Here is a 26,827-nt window from a genome sequence, read left to right as displayed (position 1 = left end):
CGAGCGCCGAGCGCCAAGCAGGTAAGCGAGCGACAGCCGCTGCAGTCTACCGAACAGTCTCGCTACCGTGTACACTACAGTGTACGGGCTGGACCGATTCTCGGAATTCCCGAACACTAAATAAATACGTTAGTGTAGAATATATCGTCAAGACTATTGTCTTCCTTTTTATTGATTTTTTTTTTTTTTCTGAAGTTATTTTCGGAATTTCTTTCTCTCTCGTACACACTCTGAATAGTGTTGTTATCAATTTATCGTAAACGAACTCAAGTAGTTTGCTTAGCGAATTCCGAAACTCTTATTGAGTGTGCTGGAATTTATTTATTACTGTTTTTTTATTATTAAAAATTTTTTTTTTTGTGATACTATATTAATTTCACTTTTTCTTTGTGAAATCAATTATCGCGATGGCTAATCCAGCCGATAGACCGAATATTGAAATCCACGAAGCCAGTGGAACCTCTCGTTCGGGGAATCAGAGTAGAGACCCGTCCCTCGGCGGAAGCCAAGAAAGCGTTCTCTCGCATGAGTCCCAGCGGGATGTCGAAGTGGTTGAGGAACTACCAGTGAATCAACCCCCAGCAAATCGTCTTCCGGGGAATCAACCCCCTATCGCGGCTAATGTTCCGAGGGTCCAACCCCTGTTGAATCCAGCTCCTATCGAAGTCGATGTTCGGCAAGCGCGACCCCCGGCGGCTGATCGGAGGCCGCGCCAGGAACTACCTCCCCGGCAGAGAGACGAAAGACCTCGGCGAGAACGGGAAGGACCTACCCGGGACGAGTATGAATTTCCGCGACAAAGGAGACCAGGACAACGTCGTCCCGTCTATCCTAATCGACGTGATTACCAGCTAGATACCGATGACGATATCGATGAACCTCAGGAACGTCCATTACCGGCTACGGCTGTTCTTTCAGCCATGAAACGATGGAATTTGTCCTTCGGAGGGACAAAATCTGAGGACGTGGAGAATTTTATTACCCGTATCGAAGAGGGTAGACAACTATTACCGATTCGCGATGAGGATCTTCTTCGGGCATTACCGTTTGCTTTGAGTGGTGCCGCTCTCATCTGGTACCGATCTCATTCAATATACTTTACGTCTTGGGCAACAGCTCGAGTAGCTTTCCGTGGTCGTTTCGCCGACCCTGATTACCAGATCGCCCTTCGGGCAGAAATCTCGAATCGCACCCAGGATGAAAATGAGCCTGTGGGTGATTATATCGCGTGTATGTGGGGACTCTTCTCTCGTACCAATCCTCCTTGGAGCGAATGGGAGCGAGTCACCTATGTACACAGGAATTTACTTCCAGCATACCGCCTCGTCATTCCCTTGACGGAAGATCTAACTTTGGATGCTCTCGAAGTTATGGCAGGGCGACAAGAACAAATCTTGCGTAGTGTTACGCATCACAAGTCTCCGCCTCTGCCTGAGGACTCAATGTGTCCAAGTTTCGCGTACACGGGGCCTCGACGGGCCAAACCCCGACGACTGGCTTTACATCAGGTCCAAATGGATGAGGCTGACGATGAGGAGCCTCCAATAGATATTTTGGATGCCATAGTTCCCGGACGTCGTTTCCAACCGCGGAGGACTGACGCAAACCCGCGAGCTCCCGTAAGTGCTCCAGCAGCTGCTGCTAAGCCAGTACAGACAGGCGACTCTGCGGCCGCCCTTCCCGAACCACTTCAGGAGCTAACAAGCCCAACACCAGCTCCACGACCTACTGTCACACCTCGAGCTGGATCTGGAGCAACCTCAGGGCCACCGATGCTCTGTTGGAACTGTGATGGGACAGGCCATCAACACCGTATGTGTACCGCCCCTCGGAGGATTTTCTGTTATCGTTGTGGTACCCCAGGGGTCACCCGAGTACAATGTCCACGTTGTAATCCGGGAAACTCCCGTCAGTGAGCGTTGATCCGGCTCCAGCGTTCACGCCTACCGCATTGCCGAGGAGAAAGATCCCGACTCAGCTACTAACCTCTGTGTCGGTAGCTGAGACTATTCAAGGCCTTAGGAGTTTGGACTCTGAGCCAACTGCCTTTTATATCGACATCGAGGTCCTTGGTGTAAAAGTCCGAGCCCTCGTCGATTCTGGAGCCAGCAAGACCTTCATAGGCCCAGAATATATCTCCTTATTCTCGCAGCTTGGAGTTCCCGCGCTTCAAACAGCCCCCCGACGAGTTATCGTAGCTAACGGACTTGAAGTTAAAGTCAACACAGCCACCGATACCTGGATAGGAATCGGAGGTAAGCAAGTACGGCAGCGCTTCTATTGGATGCCGTCTTTATCTCAATCGTGCGTTCTTGGTCTCGATTTTCTGCGTGCCGCGAAAATAATTATCGACTTTGCAGCTAGCAAATGGTGGTTTCAGAGTGATCCCGCGAAGGTACAATCCTTCATTCCTGAGGCTCCATCAAGCCAATTGGTGATGTGTCACGGTCTTCAGACTATGACCGAGTCGGAATCCGACCGATTGGAACGATTTTTAGACTCGCATCTACCGGAAAGCTCCGATAAACCAGGTCTTACGACTCTGGCGGAACATCACATCGATGTCGGTGGATGTGACCCGATTAAACAACGACATTATCAGGTATCTCCCGCCATCCTCGAGATCATGTGGAAAGAGGTGGATGCCATGCTCGAGAATGATGTTATCGAACCATCTACCAGCAACTGGTCAAGTCCAGTGGTAATGGTTAAAAAGCCGAATGGCAAATATCGCTTTTGTATCGACTTTCGGAAGGTAAACGCTAAAACTAAGCGTGATGCCTATCCGATCCCGAATATGGCCGCCATTCTCAACCAATTACGGCGAGCCAACTATCTTACGACCTTGGATTTGAGCCAAGCGTACTTCCAAGTACCACTTTCTCCGGAAAGTCGGGAAATTACCGCTTTTACCGTCCCAGGGCGAGGCCTGTTTCAGTTCAAACGCATGCCGTTTGGACTCACGAATGCTCCAGCGACGTTTCAACGTCTACTGGATAGCCTGATTGGACCCGACCTCTATCCCCACGTCTTCGTCTATTTAGATGACATCATTATCGTATCAGAGACATTTGAGGAACATCTTTACTGGTTAGAAAAGGTACTTGAGCGGATTAAGGCCGCTGGTCTCACCATTAATCGAGAAAAAAGTGTCTTTTGCCGAGCCGAAGTTCGTTACCTCGGTTTTGTCGTCAACAGTGAAGGGGTTCAAATTGATCCTGAGAAGACCTCAGCTGTGATGGAATTCCCGACGCCCACCAATGTCAAGCAAATCCGAAGATTTCTTGGCATGGCTTCCTGGTATCGTCGATTTATTCCCGAGTTTGCTACCGTTGCCGAGCCGTTAACTCGGCTTACTAAGAAAACTGTCGTATGGCAGTGGGGTGAGGAACAAGAGAAGGCGTTTGAGTTATTGAAGGCTCGACTAACGTCTGCGCCAACTCTTGCTTGTCCTGATTTTTCGTTACCGTTCACGCTGCAAACAGATGCGAGTAGTGTTGGTCTGGGTGCAGTGCTCACGCAAGTTATGGATGGAGAAGAACGAGTGATCGCCTTCGCAAGTCGTGCTCTCACTGATGCGGAGAAAAGGTACTCCACTACTGAGCAGGAATGCTTAGCAGTGCTTTGGTCCATACGTAAATTCCGTTGTTATTTAGAAGGCTACGACTTCACCGTGATTTCCGATCACAGTAGTCTGCGCTGGCTAAATAATTTGAAAAATCCTACCGGCCGTCTTGCAAGATGGGCTCTCGAAATGATGGAGTATTCTTTCACTATCGTTCATCGACGTGGTGCTTGTCATCATGTTCCAGATGCTCTGTCACGGATCCCAGAGGGTCTCGTTGAATTAAATTTTGTTGGAGAGATCCAGGACCAATGGTATCTCCGTAAATTCCGAGATGTTGAACGAGTTCCGGACCGCTTTCCTGATTGGCGTCTCGAGGATGATAAATTATATTATTGTCGGCCGAACCACCACGTGGATCACGAGATTGGAGATCTCGATGCGTGGAAGTTGGTGGTACCAAAGGAGAGACGTGTCGAAGTCATCCGAGAAAATCACGATCCACCTCAGACGGGTCACCTAGGTGTAGAAAAAACTTTCCGTCGGGTATCCATCCGTTATTATTGGCCTAATATGTTCCGAGATATTACCGAGTTTGTACGTAAGTGTGACACTTGTCAACGAGGCAAGGTCGAGCAAGCTGCTCCCGTTGGACATATGCATCAAAGAATTATCGAATCACCATGGGTCATGATTGCAGCTGATGTTGTGTGTGCTGGTACGCCCAGTAAATCTGGACACACGGCTGCTCTCGTCATACAGGACTTGTATACTAAGTGGATTGAAATATATCCTCTTCGACGAGCTACTGGAGCAAAGATTGCCACTGCTCTCGAAGACCTAGTTATTTCTCGTTGGGGCGCTCCCAGAATATTACTTACCGATAACGGAACCGAGTTCGTGAATAAAGACTTACGAGCCCTGGCAGAGCGAGGGGGATGTAAATTGACCAATACACCACCATATCACGCCCAGGCTAATCCCGTTGAACGGGTGAATCGTGTTTTAGAAACCATGATACGTTCATTTATCCGTGCTGACCACCGAGAGTGGGACTTACATCTACACGAGTTTCGTTTCGCTTATAATACCGCGTTTCACAGCTCTATTGGAACGACTCCCGCTTTTGCTAATTTTGGTCGAGAGCCAGAGGCTGCGATCTCTCTTCGTCGAGAAGTAGAGGGAGCTATCGAAGTAGTCCCGAGACCCCACGAAGAGTGGGTAAGTCGAATGACTCGACTGAATAAATGGAGACAGTCTATCGTTCACGCTCTCGAAGCTGCCTTTCAGAGGCAAGCGCATCACTATAATTTACGCCGACGCGCAAGACGCTTTGAAGTCGGAGATCTCGTGCTGAAACGGCAACATGTTCTATCTTCAGCTGCCAAGAAGGTCACAGCTAAGCTGATGACTCCGTTCCACGGACCATTCGTGGTTTCTCGTCGAATTTCAGATACAGTTTACGAACTTGAAACCATGGAAGGAGAAAGAGTCGGACCCATATCGGTCCAAGATTTAAAACCCTATAATATTCCTGAGTAAATCCTTCCTAAATCCAGTTTATCTCTCGATTGTTATCTTTATTTACGTTACTTTACTATTAGCCAGTAAGGTTCTGTTCCGTTCAAATTAATCTAATCTGTTTAGGGATATGGCAGACGACAGCATCGAACAGCTCCAGGACGAGTTGGCCAGCGTGATGCTGAATCCCGACGAGCCCGAGGTCATAGACCTCGAGATGGAGGAGAGCTCAGAAGGTACCGCAACCGAGCCCATGGAGGAGGACGACGAGGCGAGGCTGGACGACGTGGAAGCCCAAGAGCCCAACGGCGTCGATCTCGAACCACCACCGGAGGGAATGCTACCTCCGAGATTCGACCAAGTCGACGATAGTCCCATGTGGGACGCCATCCGCCCTCATCTAGCGGAGTTAGTGTGGCTAAACGAATACCGACCAGGCCTCTTGCAAAGCCTGGTGATTACGGCGGTAAAGATGGGTCATCAAAATGGCCAACCGTGCGCGCTGGAGAAAGCCACCACTCCCGGCCGCGCCCGATTTGCGACTCCTGGGGAGATCCAGGAATTACCGAGAATGGTCAGCGTCGGAACGCAAACCCCGTTGCTACCAAATAACAAAGGGAAGCAGCGTCGGGATTCGAAGCCAAACACCTCAGCTTCGACCTCTACCGCGAGTCCACGAGTGGTGGGTGAGCAACTGCCCGCACCAACGCCACCAGCGACTCCACTATCGATGCCTACCGGACCAATACCAACCCCACCTGGTGGGAACGGGTCAAAGATTACTGTACACGGACCCCCAGAAGGTCGGAAGGAGCGACCGTCGAAGAAATGTCGCCAGGAGGAAGCCCCCAGTAGGCAATCATGCTGGAACTGCCGTCAGGAGGGACACAGGTACACCGTGTGTCCCCTGGCCGTTATCGAAAAGGGACTCCGAGAGTTCTGTCGTGGGTGTGGCCGTATGAAGAAGACAATGCGGACCTGCCCAGCCTGCAAGGGCATCTGGGAGAGCCGAGGGGCTTACAACCCCTGGCTAGGCCGTTGTGACCCCGGAAAGAGGCCCTGGAAGCGTCGCTGAGCGAAGCGAGCTTCGATATCGTTATGTGCGCTAAGCACTTTTCCGTTACGTATTTTATATACGTTAAATAAAACTTCCGTAAGAGAAATACTAGTCTTCTTGTTATTTTTCACCTGTCACGTAAAGTTAAGTTCCTATTCCCGCGATGAGACAATCTTATCGGCTATCGTAAAATACCTAATTACCGAGCTACCGTCAGAGAAATCTGTAGGTCAGTTATCCCGCGCCCTTTGGGCAAAAATAAATTCTATCAGTTACATCGGGCGACCGATAGTAAAGTATTTCGCGCCTTGTGGCATATATAAAATTTTGATTGGTTGGTTTGAGTTTATTGCTTGAGAAAAGTTGTGATGAGTTACCGAATATGTATCGAAGGGTTGCCAGGCGAGCCTGTCTCTAAGGTGGGGTCAGACTGTAACGTTACATTTTATGTAGTGTTACAGTAGTAGTATATTTGTGTTATATCGTGAGTTTTATTGTGTGAGTACGGTAATTTCGGAATATTGGGAACTATCGTGAGAGTGTGCTTGTGAGATAGTTGTCTCGAGGATATCGAGCTGCACTGCGGAAAAGTGACCGATGTAACGTGTCTCCCGGTCAGTTACCGATGACTGAACTTAGGTTCAGCCTCTTGGAGCGAGGTGATTATCGCGGAGGAGCGACTGAAATGTCGTCGCCCCGAAGTACGGGAGTTTGGCAGGCTCATGCGGTAGCTTGCGGTTGACAGGCCTCGATTGCTGGATGCTCGAGGGTAGTCGCGAGTACTGTCAAGGCTCCCAGGGGAGCGGAATCGCTGGTAGGTCTGGGACACTAGTTGTGTGAGTGGGAATGAGTGTGGAGTTTGTATGTCTGGGAGTAGCGTGAAAGTGAGTTGAGCGCATGTAGCTAATGGTATGAATGTAGTAGGGGTACGGTGAGAGGCAGTCTGGCTGGAGTAGTGAAAGAGTAAGGTTTGGTTTTGTGTGGAAGTCCAGCTTGGGACCAGATTAAAGAAGGGTCTGGTTTTGGGTCCTCGTGGAGGACGGACGTGCCGTCGCTGCTAGGCAGCGTTAGTGATATACCGTGAAGGGAGTCAGTCACGAGCTCTCGTAGAGTGAGCATCGTGTTTGAGAGTCGAGTTGGTCTCTCGTATCGTAGCTGGCGTGCCTCACGCTTGCTATTTTCGTAGACAATGGCCTGAGCTATAGTCTTTGTTTCGTGTTCGTTTGGGACTGCTTCCGCGATATATTTTAATATCGATTTATTTTATTTTATCGGTTAATAAAGTTGGGTGTTAGTTCGAAGTACCGATTATGGTACTAGGTATCGTTTAGTCCCGTTTTGTAAAGAAATTGCTTCCTCTGAGAGACCGAATCACGACCCTCTCTCCATAACCTGCATAACTGAGCGACACCGAGGTATTCCGTTACCGTCTGGCTGCTCTTGGTCTTCTGGGAACATAAAAATTAAGTTATCGTATCCCGGTTGCCGATACCGGTGAAACAAAAGTCGGCTGGCGCCTGTCGGGGTTCCTGGGGATCGAGAGATGGCTGAGATGGACGAAGTGTAACGTAGTGAATTATGAGTTACCATGAAAATTTACCGCGTGAGAAAATCTACGTTACAAGTTATATCTCGAAACCAGGTGTTTTCCTCCGTAGGTTTTCATCGGGAATGGCACAGATAAACCCGTACATCAACCCGGAATCCTCTGATGACCATCCCGAAGTTATATTTCGAAACCAGGTGTTTTCCTCCGTAGGTTTTCATCGGGAATGGCACAGATAAACCCGTACATCAACCCGGAATCCTCTGATGACCATCCCGAAGTTATATTTCGAAACCAGGTGTTTTCCTCCGTAGGTTTTTTACACGCTTTATATTAGCTTCACTTGTATGTCAGTTTGTTTGTTTGTCAGTTTGTCAGTATGTCAGTAACTCTCCGTGGGTAATCTGCGCGCCTGCGGCCTTCCTTGGTTCTGGTAGCCGTTTCTCAGGCTCGCTCTCCGAAATCGAACTCTGATTCCCCGTATTTATAATATTTATAAATAATTATTTTTTTTATTAGCTTCACTTGTATGTCAGTATGTCAGTATGTCAGTATGTAACTCTCCGTGGGTAATTTGCGCGCCTGAATATTTTTGATAATCAACAAATAATAGTTTAAAAAAACTAAAAAATCACGCTTTTATAAATAAACCAAACTAAAAAGTAAAAAATAAATAATAGTTTAAAAAAACTAAAAACACGCTTTTTATAGAAAACCAAACTAAAAAATAGAAAATAAATTTTAATAAATTTAAATTAAGAATAGTGTTAAAAATTTCAATAAATATAAATTAATAATAGTGTAAATAAAAAAAATGTATTTTATTTTAAAAAAAGCGTGGGGTGCTTTTTAAGATATTATCAAAATGATAATCACTCTACTCATATCTGTCAATAAAATATTTATAACTATTGACACCATGCACCTCACGCTTTTTTTAAAATAAAATACATTTTTTTATTTACACTATTATTAATTTATATTTATTGAAATTTTTAACACTATTCTTAATTTAAATTTATTAAAATTTATTTTCTATTTTTTAGTTTGGTTTTCTATAAAAAGCGTGTTTTTAGTTTTTTTAAACTATTATTTATTTTTAGAATATTAAACAGAATTTTTTTTCTTAATAGGATTTTTAACAAAGCAGGGGTAAAAAAAACATTATTTTATTATATATTAGCCGTAGAACTATCCATAGATTATTCTTTTATATATTTGCTAAAAAAGTGTTAATTTTTAGATAAATCAGAATGTTACAGTTTCCAGATTGATTCTGAAATCTAATCCACTATTTTTTTTTTCAAACTCACGCGTTGAATACACCAATGTCGGTCGGAAGTAGTTTGTTAAACTTTTCAGCTAAATTTTTTGGAATTGAATAAGACCTGGTATGAAGAAATAAAAATCTCGAGTTTCGGTGAAATCTAATTTCTATTTACATATTCGAACGACACGTTACTCGGTTAGTCAACCGGTTAATAGTCATTAACAGGCTGAATTTATCAATTGTTAAATTAAATATAGTATATTACACACCTAGGGAAGTAAAGTAAGAAATCTCTCAGATCACATGTAATTGTTGGCCGAGGCGAAGCCGAGGTCAACAAACATGTGATCTGAGGCTTTCTTATTTACTTCCCGAGGAGTGTATACTATTTTTTTGTCCGACGAAGGCGGAAAGCGGCAACTTAGTTTAGCGCAGCGGGACGAAAGTTGCCACTTTCCGCCCGGAGGGCAAAAAAAGAGTTACATTTTCAAGTGAATAATATTCAATCTTAACTAAAACATTTGACTTCATTGTCTTAAATTATTACATGGATAAATATGATGGAATTATTGTACTAAAAAAAAATACAACGGTTAAAGGCAAAGTCATGAAAATAATTTGGAATCCAATATTAGAAGCAGAATTACAAGCGTCCTTGTCACTGCAGACAAAACAGGAATTTTCAGCTTTGTCATTGCAGAATTTTTCACTTGTCTTTGCACATTTTCTGTTGACTATTTCCTCATCTCCTTCTGTAAAAATGACTAAGTTGTGGTTTGAAACAATCAAAGCAATAGTAATTGCATATTTACAAGTTCTTCAAGTGAGTGTAATAACTAATTTTATTTTACCTTTCTTGATATGCTTAATACACTCCCAAGCACCATCTGCACGAAGATCAACTGAACGCCTAAATCGGCTTTTGTCTGAAGCTATCCTAGTCACTGAAGTAGAATTTGTCGTAGAAGATGTAGTAAAATTTGTAGTCGATTCTGTCGCAGAAGGTGTTGTTAAAGGTGTAGTCGATTCTGTCGTTGATTCTGTAGTTGAAGTTGTCGTAGAAGATGTAGTAGAAGCTGTTGTTGAAGGTGTGGTTGATTCTGTAGTAGAAAATGTAGTAGATTCTGTAGTAGAAGCTGTTGTTGAAGGTGTAGTTGATTCTGTAGTAGAAAATGTAGTATATTCTGTAGTAGGAGCTGTTGTTGAAGGTGTAGTTGATTCTGTAGTAGAAGTTGTCGTAAAAGATGTAGTAGATTCTGTAGTAGAAGCTGTTGTTAAAGGTGTAGTCGATTCTGTCGTTGATTCTGTAGTAGAAGTTGTCGTAGAAGGTGTAATAGGAGCTGAAGTTGAAGTTGATAATGTAGTAATTACAGAAGATGTTGTAATATTACCTATTGTAATTGAATCTTAATATTACCTATTGTAGTTAAGTTAGTTAAAGGGTTTGGTGTAGTACTATTTTCGTCACCACATGTGACCAAAAGAGTCGTCGAAAGGTCAGACCAACATTCACCATCACTGTTAGATTCGCACTGATAACACTGTAATGATGTTCCTACAAAATTTTATAAAAATCTTAAACAGTTTAATAGGTATACATTTCATGTTTTCTTCAACATATTAAAAATGTATCAGTAGAATAATTATTTGAAGGAAACAATCTTATGCTCAACCATCACTATTGAATATGAAATAGAATTATTTTACACACTGGAAAAAAAATTAACTTGAATCAAGACAAAAATTTGAACCAAGAAAATAATTTTGAATAGTTTAACTGTCTTGAATCAAGACGAAACATTCTCAAATCAAGTAAAATTTACTTAAACCAAGTAAAATTTCTTCGTTTCAGAATTTTTCTACGCAAATCAAGAAAAGAAGTTCTTCAAAATTATTTACTTGATTCAAGTAAATTTTTTAACTTCCCGCTAAGAAAATCGAAGATTTTCAAAAATCGGCAAGTTATTGTTTTCACCCCGTTTTACGAAAATCGAGTTTTCATCGAATCTCGACGTTTCGAGATCCTAGGAAGCTTCCCTGACTATTCCCGTGATGGTGTCTATATGTCTGTATCTGTATCTGTGTGTGTGTGTGTGTGTGTGTGTGTGTGTGTGTGTGTGTGTGTGTGTGTGTGTGTGTGTGTGTGTGTGACCGATTTGATCGCGGTTGGTGCCATTCGAAAGGGCTTGACTGAATATACTTTGGAACGATTCGGACCGGTAGATTTTGAAAAATCGTAAAAAAACTACAAAAAAAATTTTTTTCAAATGTGGTTTTTTTGGAATAACTTTTAAACGGCTTTACCGATCGATTTCAAAAACTAATCAGCTCTTAACATCAAAAAACCACGTCGATCGCCGCCAGTCCAGTCAAAATCGGTTGATTCGTTCGTGAGTTATCGTTAACGAAAGAAAACCGAAAAAAAGTGTTTTTTCAGAATTACTCCAAAATTTTTTGTTCTATGAATTCAAACTTGACGATTCTTTATGAAGCTTAAAAAACTGCATCGAATGCCACCTACCGCGTGAAAATCGGTTCATTCATTCAAAAGTTATTGCGATTTGAAAATGCAAATAATAGTGTTTTATCAAACTTCTATCAAGCTTTTGAGCTCGGAGAGCTCAAAATAACACAAAAATTGTATTTATGAGCTCGAAGAGCTCAAAAACGTCATAAGTGCAATTTCAAACGTTTAGGTATAGTATTGGCGGGAAGTTGCAGGGACGGCCTTCAGGGTCAACTATTTTCTTAATTTTTTTTTCTGTACAGAAATACTTTTATTGAACATTAAGGAGATTTCAACGAATCTTATGTTCAATATATTTTCCGAATTAGAACTTTGAAACTCAGTATACATGCAGATAAATACTCTATTAATGAACTCTCAAAATTTGAATGTAATCCACTGCTTAGTTAATCCGAAAGAAAATTCCATGAATTACATTTTTTAGTTCCTAAACACCTGTTGTGTGGTTAATGTTAATTGAAACATACTTTGAAAAATCGTTTTTATCAAAAGATAAGTTAAAAAAATTAGGAAAACGGTTGACCCTGAAGGCCATCCCTGCAACTTCCCGCCAATTCTATATAAACGCTTGAAATTGCACTTATGACGTTTTTGAGCTCTTCGAGCTCATAAATACAATTCGTGTATTATTTTGAGCTCTCTGAGCGCAAAAAAATAGCTTTTGTATGCTTTTGAGCTCTTCGAGCTCAAAAGTTTGATAGAAGTTTGATGAAGCACTATTTTTTGAATTTTTAAACCGCAATAACTTTTGAATGAATGAACCGATTTTGACGCGATTGGTGGCATTCGACGAAGTTTTTTGAGTTTCATGAATAATCTTCAAATTTGAATTGATAGAACCAAAAATTTCGGAGTAATTCCGAAAAAACACTTTTTTTGGTTTTCTTTCGTCAACGATAACTCACGAACGAATCAACCGATTTTGACCGGACTGGCAGCGATCGACGTGGCGTTTTGATATTAGGAGCTGATTAGTTTGTGAAATTGATCGGTAAAGCCGTTTAAAAGTTATGAGAGGTTTACATACATCCACACACGCACACACACATACACACACACACACAAATTTTTTTTTTGTAGTTTTTTTTTTGCGATTTTTCAAAACCTACCGATCCGAATCGTTCCAAAGTATATTCAAAATCTAAGTTCAGTCAAGCCCTTTCGAATGGCACCAACCGCGATCAAATCGGTCAAGCCGTTCAAAAGTTATGAGAGGTTTACATACATCCACACACACACACACACACACACACACACACACACACACACACACACACACACACACACACACACACACACACACACACACACACACACACACACACACAAGGAGCCCAGGCCAGAGCCTAAGCGGAAAAAACCACGCAAATGGATCAGACCCGACGCACTGATCATCCGCCCGGCCGAGAAAACAAAGTATGCCGAGATTCTGCGTCGTATAAAGCAGGACGTCCCAGATGAGCAGGTTCGTTCAACTGTGGATAAGATCAACAAGACCAGAAGTGGGGACTTGTTGATTACGATTTCGAGGAAGAGCACTGACAAAGGCCAAGGTCTGCAAAAGACGATCGCGAACATCCTTAAGGAAGAGGCCAAAGTAATCTGCAAAGGACCGCAGGAGACCATCGAGATCCGAGACATTGATGATGACACGACGAAGGAGCACATTCAGTCTGCCCTGAAAACGGAAACCGGAGAAACTTGCGAAATACCACTAGAGGCTATCAAGATCCGTAAGGCCTACAGAGGTACGCAAACGGCTACAGTGACACTACCAGCAGCTGGAGCACAACAGCTACTGGAAGGAAGCGGCAAAATAAGGATTGGCTGGGTCAATTGCCGAATAAGAGCAACTAGAAGACCAGTCCAATGCTTTAAATGCTGGCACTTCGGACATGTTGGGTCCCAATGTAAAACCCAAGTAGATCGGTCTAAACTCTGCATCAGATGTGGACAAGAAGGGCACCGTATCTCTGACTGTAAAAATCCTGCCAAGTGTGCAATATGTGCTGAGCAGCAAGGAGCAAAGGACGTGGCTCACCATGCCGGCACCCACAGGTGCCCGGTATTTCAGGAGGCGCTCCACAAGTTGACGAACAAACAACCATGAGGATACTACAGCTCAATCTCAACCATTGTGAGGCAGCGCATGACCTGCTCATGCAATCCATGCGAGAATTAGAGCTTGACTTGGTACTAATAGCAGAGCCATATAAACACCTGAATACCTAACCCTGGGAAGCTGATAGCACATCCAAAGCTGTCATCTGGTCATGTGGCAAGCTCCCTTTCCAAAATGCAGTCGACAACAGCAATGCCGGCTTTGTAGCAGTATCAGTAGAGGGCATCCGCTTCTATAGCTGCTACGCACCACCTAGCCTCTCCATTGTTGACTTCACTGATTTCTTGGATCGACTAACTGAGGATGCGAAGAAATACCATCCAGTAGCGAAAGCCGGGGACTTCAACTCCTGGGAAGTTGACTGGGGCAGCAAACATATCAACGCACGAGGGAAAGCACTACTAGAGGCCTTTACTACACTAGATGTAGTTTCGCTCAATAGTGGTGATACACCGACCTACACCAAAGATGACGCAAGCTCAATTGTAGATCTCACTTTTGTCAGTAATAGCCTTGCTAGAGGTGACTACAACTGGAAAGTGTTGGACATCTACACTTCCAGCGACCATCATGCGATATTCTGGGAAATATCAAACGACCAGAAAACGACTTCAGAAAATCGTCACTGCACTGTTCCCACAGCAACGCAACTTCGATTACCAGTTGGCGCCAGGCGAACTGGACGACATTCCACCTGTCATTGAAGAAGAACTGCTGGAGGCCTGTAACCGTGTAGGGAATAATAAAGCGCCGGGATTGGACGGAATCCCTAATATAGCCTTGAAAACCATCATAAAAGCAGCTCCAACATTATTCCTCGACGCTTATAATGCATGCCTCAAGGAGGGGACTTTTCCTCGTAAGTGGAAACAGCAACGATTGGTACTGTTACCTAAAGGGAAGAAACCACCAGAAGAACCGTCATCTTACCGACCACTTTGCATGCTAGATACGGCGGGTAAGATATTTGAACGCATAATTCACCTGAGAATTGAAGCAGTAGTCGACCCACTCCTGGCAGACAATCAGTATGGATTCCGGAAAGGACGATCAACCCTGGACGCAATCAAACAGGTTGTTGATACGGCCAAGGAAGCAATCGCAGGAACAAGATGGAAAGGTGGAACGAAGAAGTATTGCCTGGTGGCGACACTAGACATCAGAAACGCCTTCAACTCCGCCAATTGGAAATGCATCATGCAGGCCCTCCAAGAGAAGAATGTACCAGAATACCTGCTTAAGATCGTAGCAAGCTACTTTGAAAACAGGGTCCTGAAGTATGACACGAAGAACGGTCTGAGGGAGTATGATATTACTGGAGGGGTACCACAAGGTTCAGTTCTAGGCCCGCTCCTGTGGAACATTATGTATGACGGTCTATTAAGACTAACTCTGCCAAGAAACGTCAAACTCGTAGCATATGCAGATGACGTAGCCGTAGTGATCGTTGCCAAACACCTTGACGAAATAAATCATATGTTCGATCTCACTTTTGAGCACGTTAACCGGTGGATAGACGCAGTGAACCTGTAACTGGCGCAACACAAGACTGAGGCAGTACTTATTACCAGCAGAAAAGTGGTAGAGACCATTAAGCTGAAAGTCGGCGAACAAGAAATCACATCACAACCTTATATCCGATATTTGGGAGTGATGCTTGATGCCCGACTCAACTTCAAGCAGCAAGTGGAACATGTCAGTGCCAAAGCGTCAGTAGTGAGGGCTAGTCTCGCACGACTGATGCCGAACGTCGGAGGCCCAAAACAGAGCAGGAGGCTATTATTGTCATCAGTAGTCATATCGGTGCTCACTTACGGAATATCCATTTGGGCCGACGCATTAAAGACGCAAGAATCATGGAGAAAGGCTGGACCAGTATATCGACTGAGTGCCCTACGAGTAGCTAGTGCCTTCCGCACTATATCAGAAGAAGCAGTGTGCGTCATTGCTGGAGCCCTACCTCTTAGAGTTCTAGCAGAGGAAAGACGGGCCCTTTACCAACGAAAAAGGTCAACTGCACTGAGCCCGGAAGAACTTAGAATTGAAGAACGGCAGAAGAGCATAGGCCGATGGCAACTACAATGGGATGCTACAGAGAAGGGTAGGTGGACGCACCGTCTCATACCTTGGATCGACATTTGGCTTAACCGGAATCACGGTGAGGTCAATTACTATCTTACGCAGATGTTGTCGGGACATGGGTGTTTTCGAGAGTATCTACACCGCTTTAAGCACGATGACTCTTCGGAGTGCCCGTCCTGCCCAGGAGCTGCTGAAGATGCAGAGCACGTTTTCTTTGAGTGCCCACGTTTTTACCCACAGCGAGATGAGCTGGAGAATATCCTGAAGAGGAAAATCCAACCAGAGACAATAGTAGCAGCAATGCTGTCATCAGAAGCTGTTTGGAACGCTACCAACACGTTTGCAACAGAAGTCCTTAAAGACTTGCGTTCCACCGAAAAAAAAAGAGCAAATAGCAGAAGATAGAAGAAAGGTAGTTAACACCTTAGCCACCAGAAGGAAGAGCAGTAGCTAGATCCTCCCTTCACGAAGTAATGCCTGACGGCGGTTTCCATGAGGGATTAGAGGAAAGAAGGAAAAGGGGTTTAGGGTTTAGTGGGTAGGGGCGTTAGTGTCGAGTTTTAGTATGACGCTGCGTCGAGTCGCCACATATCCAGGCCAAACAGCTATGCCTAGAATCCGTAAAAAGGATTCCCCCCCCTAAAAAAAAAAAAAAAAAAAAAAAACACACACACACACACATGCATACAGACATACAGACACCATCGCGGGAATAGTCAGGGAAGCTTCCTAGGACCTCGAAACGTCGAGATTCGATGAGAACTCGATTTTCGTAAATCGAGGTGAAAACAATAACTTCCCAATTTTTGAAAATCTTCGATTTTCTTAGCGGGAAGTTAAAAAAATTCATGAGTCATTTATTATTGTGTGAAAAACGTTTTAGGATAAAAACATTTTGTTCGTTTTGCAATGTGTTAAACTAATTTAAAAAAAAAAAACAACTTCAATTATTAATTATAATTTTAAAGATAGTCATTACACGACTATCTTACGCAAAGTAATCAGAAAAGAGAAGTATATACCAAAAATTTGATCTCTTGCCATTGTAAAATAACAATTTACCCTTCTATCTTAAATCATTATATTACCACTTAAGATCGATAATCCATCGAACGTGAGTTAATTCATTTTTAACTTCGCGCTAAAAAAATTGAAAATTTTCAAAAATCGGGAAGTTATTGGTTTTACCCCGTTTTTCGAAAATCGAGTTTTCATCAGATCTCGACGTTTTGAGGTCCTAGGAAGCTTTCCTGACTATTCCCGCGAGGGTGTCACTATGTCTGTATGTGTGTGTGTATGTGTGTGTGTATGTGTGTGTGTGTGGCTCTACCGATCGATTCCAAAAACTAATCAGCTCTCAACTTTGAAAAACCACGTCGATCGTCGCCAATCCCGTCAAAATCGGTTGATTCGTTCGAGAGATATCGTGAACGAAAGAAAACTGAAAAAAATGTTTTTTCGGAGTTACTCCGAAATTTCTAGTTGGACCAATTGAAACTTAGAAATTCTTTATGAGGCTTATAAAACTGCGTAGAATCCCGTCAACCGCGTCAAAATCGGTTCATTCATTCAAAAGTTATTGCGGTTTGAAAATTCAAAACATAGTGTTCTATAAAACCTCTATCAGACTTTTAAGCTCCAAGAGCTCAAAAGCATAGAAAAGGTATTTTTTGAGCTCGGAGAGCTCAAAACAACACACAGTTTGTATTTTTGAGCTCGAAGAGCTCAGAAAAAGCGGCCAGGTATTAACGGAATTAGCGGGAAGTTGCAGGGATGGCCTTTAGAGTCAACCGTTTTCCTAATTTTTAACTTCCCGCTAAGAAAATTGAAGATTTTCATTGTCAGGAAGTTATTGTTTTCACCCCATTTTGCAAAAATTGAGTTTTTATCAGATTTCGACGTTTTGAGGTCATAGGAAGTTTCCCTGACTACTCCCGCGAGGTTGTCACTGTGTCTGTATGTATGTATGTATGTGTGTGTGTGTGTTTTCTTTTTTTTTTCCTTAGGGGGGGGGGGGAATCCTTTTCACGGATTCTAGGCATAGCTGTTTGGCCTCGATATGTGGCGACTCGACGCAGTGTCATACTAAAACTCGACGCTGACGCCCCTACCCACTAAACCCTAAACCCCTTTCTCTTCTATCCTCTGATCGTCCATGGTACCACCGTAAGGCATTTCTTCGCGGGGGGAGGAATCAGCTGCCGCTCTTCCTTCTGGTGGCTAGGATGTTATTTCTTTCTTCTCGGTTCTGTATTTCGCTCTTTTCCTCTCAATGGATCGCAACTCTGTAAGCACTTTTGTAGCAAAAGTGCTTGTGGCGTTCCAGGCAGCTTCTGACGACAACATTGCTTCTACGATTGATTCTGGTTGGGTTTCCTTTTTCAGAATCTTCTCTAACTCATCGCGCTGTTGGTTGAAACGTGGACACACAAAGAAAACATGCTCCGCATCTTCATTGACCCCTGGACAGGACGGGCACTCTGGGGTATCATCGTGCTTAAAGCGGTGAAGATACTTCCGGTAACATCCGTGTCCTGATAACATCTGCGTTAAATACCACAAGCCCAGATCACAGCTTTCGTGGTGATATCCGTCTCCCAAGGTTGTCCAGCTAAATGTTTATATGGCTCCGATAAAAGCACAACGTCGAGCTTTAATTCCCGTACTGTCTGCATAAGCAGGTCATGCGCAGCTTCGCAGTGATTGATTTTAAGCTGCAGTATCCTCATGTTCGTTTATTTGTCAGCTTCTGGAGTGCTTCTTGGAAGACTGGGCATCGGCCAGAACCAGACCGGTGAGCAGTGTCCTGAGAGCCAGGTTTTTCCACACATAACGCACATTTCACTTTATTTGGGCATTGAGCAGCTTGATGACCTGTTTGCCCACATTTGATGCAAAGCCCAGATCGGTCGACTTCGCTTTTACATTGGGCAGTAGTGTGCCCAAAGTGCCGGCACTTATAGCATCGTAGTGGTGTCTTAACTGCTCTGACACGGCAATTTACCCAGCCAATCCTTATTTTGCCTGTCTTTCCGAGTATCTTCTGCACTATTGCTGCTGGCAATCGTACCGAAGCAGTTTGAGTACCTCTGTAGGCCGGACGAATTTTAATGACATCTTCAGGTATTTCGTAGTCATTTCCAGCTGCCCCTTGTAAGGCCTTCCGGACATCGTCTTTAGTTGTTTCGTCGTCAATGTCCCGGATTTCAAGCTGTTCCTCTGGGCCTTTACAGATGACTTGCGCTTCTTCTTTAAGGATGCTCTTGATGGTCTTCAGCAAAGCTTGTCCTTTGTCTGTGGTCTTTCTGGAAAGCGTAATGAGCATATTCCCATCATTCGTCTTTTGAACCTTGTCAACGACGTCACGGGTCTGATCTGGTGGGACATTTTTTTTAATCCGACGCAGTATCTCGGCATATTTTGCCTTATCAACGGGTCGAATAATTAAGGCATCTGGTTTGGTGAATTTTCGCGGTTTTTTCCGCTTAGGCTCCGGCCAAGATTTGTTCACCGGTTGTTTTGGTAACCGCTCTCTCACTTGCTCCTTCTTCTCCTTCTTGGATTGGACCTTCTGCCATTCAGTCACCTCTTTTTTTCCGGCGTTCTGCACTGCCGTGTTTTTCGGAGGGCTCGGTTTCAGGTCCTTTTTCTTCACAACTTGGCTGATCATTGGGTCGGGAGAAGGTCGATCTTTTCTCTTAGTTGACTTGCTGCTAGTTCTGCTTCTGTCTTCCGCGACTGATTCACCGTCACCTTCGGCTCCAGTGTCCATTGCTTCTTCATTCACGACAGTTGCTTGAATGCTTCTCTCCGGTGTAGTGCGAGAAGTGCGTCGTACTGTTAAACGCCATTCTTCATCAAGTTTCTTGAATCTCTGGAGGGCATTGGCTACGCTGGTCGTCTTGGTCTTAATCTCCTTGTGGATATTGACCTTAGATTGGATGAAGTCATTTAGCTCACTGGTCAGCTTTTCAAGGCGTTCCAACGCTTGCAACCGCTTCATTTCAGCGCTTGCTTCAATCGCTGCTTGTTGGGCATGAGGCCCGTTTTCACTATTGTTGTTTTCCTGATCTTTACTCACTTAGCCAGTCCCGGAATACACGGACAGATTAGACTCGCTCGGGGCGGTAAAGATTCCGATCTCCAACACTCACTGCGTACTTCCTGATCAAGGCCCGAAGTGGCTGGCTCCTGATCCACTGCTGCAACTTACACCTCGGCAGAGCAAGCTCACATCAGCCGTGGCCTGAATCGTCGGAAACTACGACACGAGGTTCCGGTCACTCCCAGTGGGTCACAGCAGGGAACGATCGTCTTGTTAGGTCAGTTAGTGTGACCAACCCATTAAAGGGGAGTTTTGTCCACGGGAACGTATTTTATTTGGCTCCTACCCTCTGTACCAGGTACAGCGAGCGTTCTCCCATCCGCTACGGGGAGACGCGCCTAGTAGCAGTTTCTCCTCTGCCCCAAGTGTGTGTGTGTGTGTGTGCGTGTGTGTGTGCGTGTGTGTGTGTGTGTGTGTGTGTGTGTGTGTGTGTGTGTGTGTGTGTGTGTGTGTGTGTGTGTGTGTGTGTGTGTGTGTGTGTGTGTGAAAGTATATGAACCGCTTATAACTTTTGAACGGCTCATCCGATTCTATCGCGGTTGGTGCCATTTTAAAGGGCTTGGCCAAACTTAGATTGTGAGTATAATTTGGACCGATTCGGATCAGTAGATTTTAAGAAATCTTAAAAAAACTAAGAAAAAAATTTTTTCAATTGTGGTTTTTTTGGATAACTTTTAAACGGCTCTACCGATCGATTCCAAAAACTAATTAGCTCTCGGCAATAAAAAACCACGTTGATCGCCACCAAGCTGGTCGAAATCGGTTAATTCGTTCGAGAGATATCGTGAACGAAAGAAAACCGAAAAAAGTGTTTTTTCGAAATTACTCCGAAATTTTTGGTTCGATCAATTTAGACCTGAAAATTCTTCATGAGGCTGATAAAACTGCGTCGAATGTTGCCAACCGCGTGAAAATCGGTTGATCCATTCAAAAGTTATTGCAGTTTGAAAATTCCAAAAGTAGTGCTCTATGAACTTTCTATCAGACTTTTGAGCTCGAAGAGCTCAAATGCATAAAAATACTATCTCTTTGAGTTCAGCGAGCTAAAAATATCACATAAATTATATTTTGAGCTCAAAAATCTCAAAAACGTCATAAGTACAATTTTAAGCGCCCAGGTATGGAATTAGCGGGAAGTTGCAGGGATGGCCTTTAGGGTGAACCATTTTACTAATTTTTTTTTTAAAGCAACTATAAATTTTTCGATCTTGTCGCGTTACCAATGCCAAAAGGCGCATAAAAAATTTTTTTTCTTTCTTCACTTAAATTGAGAAAGTAAAAAAGTAAAAATCTGGTTACAAAACGGAAAAAAATTTTTTTGACATACGCCTTTATGACTAAGAGAAATAATTTTTCAAGCCAGAAAGACGTGTGTGAAAAATTCGTCAAAATAGCTTGTCAGGACCTCAAAACGTTGAAATCTCAGGATTTTTTTCCTTTGTCTCAATACTTTAATTTAATCAGGGAAATATTTGTGTCAAGTTTGACGAAAATTTTTTTCCTGTGCACAGCTGAGTTTCTTAAAGTTTTTAATTTTTCATACTTTGTGGAAATTCAATAGAAAAAAAAAAAAAAAAATTAAATTTTTAACGTTTTAAAAAAAATCGAAAACTTCCAAAATCTGGCTAAAGAATAATTTCTTAACTGAAGAATTTATACTTTTGACTCAAAAAAATCATATTCTTCAAAATTGCTTGGCCGTGAGGAGTCGGGAGCTTCGCGTTATGAGGCGTGCAATAGTACTCTTGGTTCAAGATTTCTTGCCTTGAATCAAGTTAATTTTTTTATTAATTTACGCATTTGAGCTCTTCGAAGTCAAAAGTCTAGTTTGCATTCAGTGAATATAGCACGATTAAGAGAGCTTTACGAAAATTCTTAGAAAAAAATTCGATCTGATGAAGATTTAAAAAATTATATTTAAAGACCACGTTCTTAAAATTTTTGCCTAATATCTCCTAAGTTAGATCACTGATTTCAAAGAAGTTGGCGGCGTTCAATGCAGTTTTTTAAGCACTCATGAAAAGAAAGTTTAAAGTTATGTAAAAAAATCACTTTTCGAAATTTTTTAACAACGATTTCTTTCGAACGAATAGACTGATTCTAATGTCGTTTGCAGCAATTTATATTGCTTTTTCAGGTCAAAAGCCGATTAGTTTTAATGTCGATCAATACAATAGTTTTTAAAAACTATAAAAAACAAAGATTTTTTTGAAAATTTGTTTTTTGAGATTTCTAAAATCTATCAAGCCGAAATGATTTAAATCCTCTAAATTAAAATACATGAAAGTCTTGAAGTTAGTCATAGATCGAAACTCGCAAAAAGCGAGCCATGATTCATTATTGGTGAAAATTAAGGCGCGCGCGTAGCGCGCTATTCAAATTGATAATTTATACGGTCTTGTAACCTTGTAAATCGCATTTCAATCAGTCAACTCGCTCAAAAGTTATCAGGAATTTTCAAACACACACACACACACACACACACGGCGACATCCTCGTATGAATCAGAATAGCTTCATAGAACCTCAAAACGTGGAGATTTTATGGAAACGTACTCGAAATTGAATCGAAATCAATTACGTTCTACATTTGAAAATTATTAATTGTCAAAACGGGAAATTACAAATTTTATAATTTTTGATTGCAGATTCACAAATTCGCCGAGCAAATGCAGCAAATAAGGAAAAAAAATTAAGGTAATTTCTTTTCGATTTTTCATGGCCAAAAATAGGTAAATCTTCACATTTATACAACTACCGAATAAAGAAAATAGAAAAATTCAAACACTTCTTTGACTCATTAGTTACCCTTGACCCTCCTTAACTTCCACATTTAACACAAAAAATTTATATTCAATTTATTCTGTGTTGCAGCCTTAAATTAACTTTAAATTTTCAGGCTACATATTAAAATCCAATTGATCAATATTCTAGTTGGAATAATAGAAACCGATTAATTGAATACAAGTGATAAAATTTTGATTAAGTTATTTTGAGTAAAATAAATTTTATCATGAATGACTGCGTAACTCCGTTGCAGGTCTTTCGAAAAAATTTTGTAATTTAAATAAATCACCTTTATGAACGTTGCAAGTAATAAATAAACTAATAAACACCAATGAATTTAAATTAATCCGACTATTAAACATTGTTAAATTTATTAATGCAAGTACAGAAAATAAACAGTACAATGCAATGCTGAAGTTTTCAATGAAATGGTCGTAATACAAGTTTGATCAAAGCTTTTATATGAACTATTACTAAAAATAATAACCACTGCCAAGTACGAGGACGTATGCAACGGCTTATCACAACTTACTGACGATCAATAATATATCAGAAGTTAACTGATTTAGTGGATCTATTTATGATTCATTGATTATCAGGAGCATTGTGTTTGCCATTTGATAACTATTGTATATTGTAGCGAGGAATAAAACAATACGTTTTGTTATTTCATTTCGATTATGGGGTGAATTTTGAGTGTACAGGCATAGTAAGGGGTAGCATTGCCCGCAGTCGTAAATCGTAAATCATTTTTTAGGTACTTTTCTGGGTTTAAATTTTTAGACCGATTTATTATAGAAAATTTATCTCTTTTAAGTTTAAAAAATGCATCAATTAACAAAAATTAAATTTAGTTTAAATTCACTCCACGAATATATTACTATCTTATAACTGTATTTTGTTCTAATTTTTTTATTTATAATGATTAAACGTACATTTTTTAGCTTTAATGACTTGAATTTAAAAATTCTGCATAAAATTTTTACTATTATTTTCAAAAAGCCTGATTGAATCATGAAAAACTTGAATATATTTTTTCAACATTTTACTTCAAAATATCACAATATGATAAAACTATCGTATTAAGCAATGTGCTATGGCTAAAGGTAAAACCATAGAAATTAACTGAAATCCATTGCTTGAAGCAGAATTACAGCCATCATCGCTGCAGGCAAAACAAGAGCTTTCATCACTGATATTGCAAAATGATTCACTTTTCTTGGCACATTTCCTGTTGACTATTTCTTTATCTCCTTCTGCAAAAATCACACTATTGTAGTTTTCAATGGTAAAAATAATAATAACTATGCCTTTACAAATAGTTTAGGGGGTATTTTGGTCTAGAAATTTTAAAAAATTGATTTTTTCTCACATTTTCAAACCTTAACCCTTTAAAAATATGTCTGCAGGAGGATTTTAGAAAATTCAAATCATTTTCGGAGATATGGCTATTTTGCTGTTTTGTCCCAAATTTCTATGTTGACTATTTTTAAAAAATTCGGAAAACTCAAGAAAAGTGGTACAAAAATTATTTTTTTTTCAGGCAGTTGCCATTTTGTGAAAAATAATTTTTTTTCAACTTTTTTTTTAGTGAGAACGATATCAATATTACTCTAAATTAATAATCGTTTTTTTTTTTCTCCCAAGATTGCTAGGAGGGTTAGAACCGTGGGTATGGTTATGTGCCTATTTTTTTAAACCCCCCACTTCATTAGCTGCTAACTTTTTTAATTTATAACTTTTTTAGGTAGATTTCATTAGGAATCGAACTATTGCATTAGTTCTCATGGTGGAATTTTCACCTGATTTTGCTATCATATATCATAATTAGTCAAGTAAGTTCCAAAAATACTATTGGTTAAAAACTTTGTATATGTATGTATACGATATAATGTGGCTTGTCACGACGATAGCGTTAACAATTCTTAAGGGATCCTAGTGAAACAACATCCTTATTTTGTAGACGATTACGAAGGCCAAGTTCAAATATAAGCTCAATTGGTCAATTAGTTTGGAAACGACAGCATTAAAATTTTTTTAAATTTGAAAATTTCATACTCTCACTACTTCTTCTTCAAATAACTTTTGAACGCGTCGACATGTTCGATTTCTGTAAAATGCATCCGAAATCTGAGAAATTAAACTTTAATTTACATGCTTACATGTTTTTCTAAAGCAAAAAATATCTATCTTAGTATCATTTTAAAGAAATTTTACTCTTGCAGTCGTTTTGTCCAAACAAAACTGACTAAAAACTACTGAAGTACAGTAATTTTTTTCTTTTTTTATTGAACGTTGTTGACTTAACAGTAAACTTTGAGAGCTAAAAACGTTCTAAAAAGAAGTTTAATTATTAAAGAAAGTTTAAAGTGAAATAAAATTAAATCTACTTCCATTTTGGATGTCGAATAGCCATATTTTTTTTCTGTATTCTATAAATATTAATAAATATCTTATAAAAAAATAAATAATAAAAACATTGATTGCCTTTTTTTACGGCACTTCAAAAATTACCTTAAGGGGTTAGGGGTAGTCAGAGACATGGACAAATCAGAATTTTCAATCATTTTTTTTGCCAGTAAATCATTTTACTTTATAAAAGTAATAATATGGCATCATTACACAATATTTTGACTTGACTTCACGAAAATTTGAAAAAAAAAAGTTAATAATTTCAAAAGTTGTGCCTGATCGAAGCTTTTTTTTTTGAAAATTAACAAAATGGCGGCCTCAGGAAATTTTTCTCTAGATTTTCGAGAAAAAACCAACAGTTAATTGTTTATAAAAAATCGAAATTTTTGAAAAAAAAAAAAAACCCTTCGATCAGGCACTAGATTTTTGTTTTTCAAAAGCTGTATAAATTTCATTGAAATCTAATAAGCGGTGTTCGAGTTACAGTGATCACCAGTTCAGAAAACATAGTTTTGAGAAAAACGCATTCAAAGTTTTACACTCTCGAGAGCTACCTGCTCTTTAGCGTTCTGGAGTGCCTGAGCACCTGTCGTTATTTGTCGAATAACTCAAAAAGTATTTGTCGGATTCACTTCAAATTTTCAGAAAATATTTTTAAGACATTATACTTAAAGAAAATGTAAAAATAATAGTTTAAAAAAACTAAAAACACGCTTTTTATAGAAAACCAAACTAAAAAATAGAAAATAAATTTTAATAAATTTAAATTAAGAATAGTGTTAAAAATTTCAATAAATATAAATTAATAATAGTGTAAATAAAAAAATGTATTTTATTTTAAAAAAAGCGTGGGGTGCTTTTTAAGATATCAAAATGATAATCACTCTACTCATATCTGTCAATAAAATATTTATAACTATTGACACCATGCACCCCACGCTTTTTTTAAAATAAAATACATTTTTTTATTTACACTATTATTAATTTATATTTATTGAAATTTTTAACACTATTCTTAATTTAAATTTATTAAAATTTATTTTCTATTTTTAGTTTGGTTTTCTATAAAAAGCGTGTTTTAGTTTTTAAACTATTATTTATTTTACTTTTAGTTTGGTTTATTTATAAAAGCGTGATTTTTTAGTTTTTTTAAACTATTATTTGTTGATTATCAAAAATATTCAGGCGCGCAAATTACCCACGGAGAGTTACATACTGACAAACTGACATATAAGTGAAGCTAATATAAAGCGTGTAAAAAACCTACGGAGGAAAACACCTGGTTTCGAAATATAACTTCGGGATGGTCATCAGAGGATTCCGGGTTGATGTACGGGTTTATCTGTGCCATTCCCGATGAAAACCTACGGAGGAAAACACCTGGTTTCGAAATATAACTTCGGGATGGTCATCAGAGGATTCCGGGTTGATGTACGGGTTTATCTGTGCCATTCCCGATGAAAACCTACGGAGGAAAACACCTGGTTTCGAGATATAACTTCGGGATGGTCATCAGAGGATTCCGGGTTGATGTACAGGTTTATCTGTGCCATTCCCGATGAAAACCTACGGAGGAAAACACCTGGTTTCGAGATACAACTTCGGGATGGTCATCAGAGGATTCCGGGTTGATGTACGGGTTTATCTGTGCCATTCCCGATGAAAACCTACGGAGGAAAACACCTGGTTTCAAGATATAACTTCGGGATGGTCATCAGAGGATGACTAGGAAGGTCATCACCTGGGTTCTAGGTTGATAATAATCAAAATTTAAATAATATCATTATGGTAGTCTCTTTATGCGAAGGAGAGTTACATACTGACAAACTGACAA

At 40.8% G+C, this 26,827-nt stretch overlaps 1 protein-coding gene across 4 annotated transcripts; it reads right to left on the bottom strand.

Moving 5' to 3' along the window:
* Positions 1-9,439: 9,439 nt before the first annotated feature.
* LOC123270645 (cell wall integrity and stress response component 3-like) lies at positions 9,440-23,351 on the bottom strand. 4 transcript variants are annotated; one of them, XM_044736781.1, is made up of 5 exons: positions 22,871-23,351; positions 10,377-10,514; positions 10,074-10,155; positions 9,811-9,929; positions 9,440-9,711 (listed from the first exon to the last, which is right to left on the bottom strand). In XM_044736781.1, exons 1-5 carry the CDS (start codon positions 22,941-22,943, stop codon positions 9,503-9,505), a joined length of 621 nt encoding a protein of 206 aa, XP_044592716.1. In that variant the 5' UTR covers positions 22,944-23,351; the 3' UTR covers positions 9,440-9,502. The 4 variants fall into 4 exon arrangements, with proteins under 4 accessions (XP_044592716.1, XP_044592715.1, XP_044592713.1 ...); XM_044736780.1 differs by having other exon boundaries at positions 10,074-10,227; positions 22,871-23,349; XM_044736778.1 differs by having other exon boundaries at positions 10,074-10,299; positions 22,871-23,345.
* Positions 23,352-26,827: the final 3,476 nt, after the last annotated feature.

This window comes from Cotesia glomerata, linkage group LG8 (assembly GCF_020080835.1).
Source record: "Cotesia glomerata isolate CgM1 linkage group LG8, MPM_Cglom_v2.3, whole genome shotgun sequence".
NCBI classification, from domain to species: domain Eukaryota; kingdom Metazoa; phylum Arthropoda; class Insecta; order Hymenoptera; family Braconidae; genus Cotesia; species Cotesia glomerata.
This window is presented reverse-complemented; position numbering and strand designations above follow the sequence as displayed.

Coding starts and splice junctions, on each gene's coding strand:
- LOC123270645 (XM_044736778.1), bottom strand. CDS start 22,943: ATGTTTAATAGTCGGATTAATTTAAATTCATTGGTGTTTATTAGTTTA. Junction 9,930..10,073: donor TCTACTACAGAATCTACTAC/ATTTTCTACTAC, acceptor AAATTTTACTAC/ATCTTCTACGACAAATTCTA. Junction 9,712..9,810: donor TATTAAGCATATCAAGAAAG/GTAAAATAAAAT, acceptor TCATTTTTACAG/AAGGAGATGAGGAAATAGTC.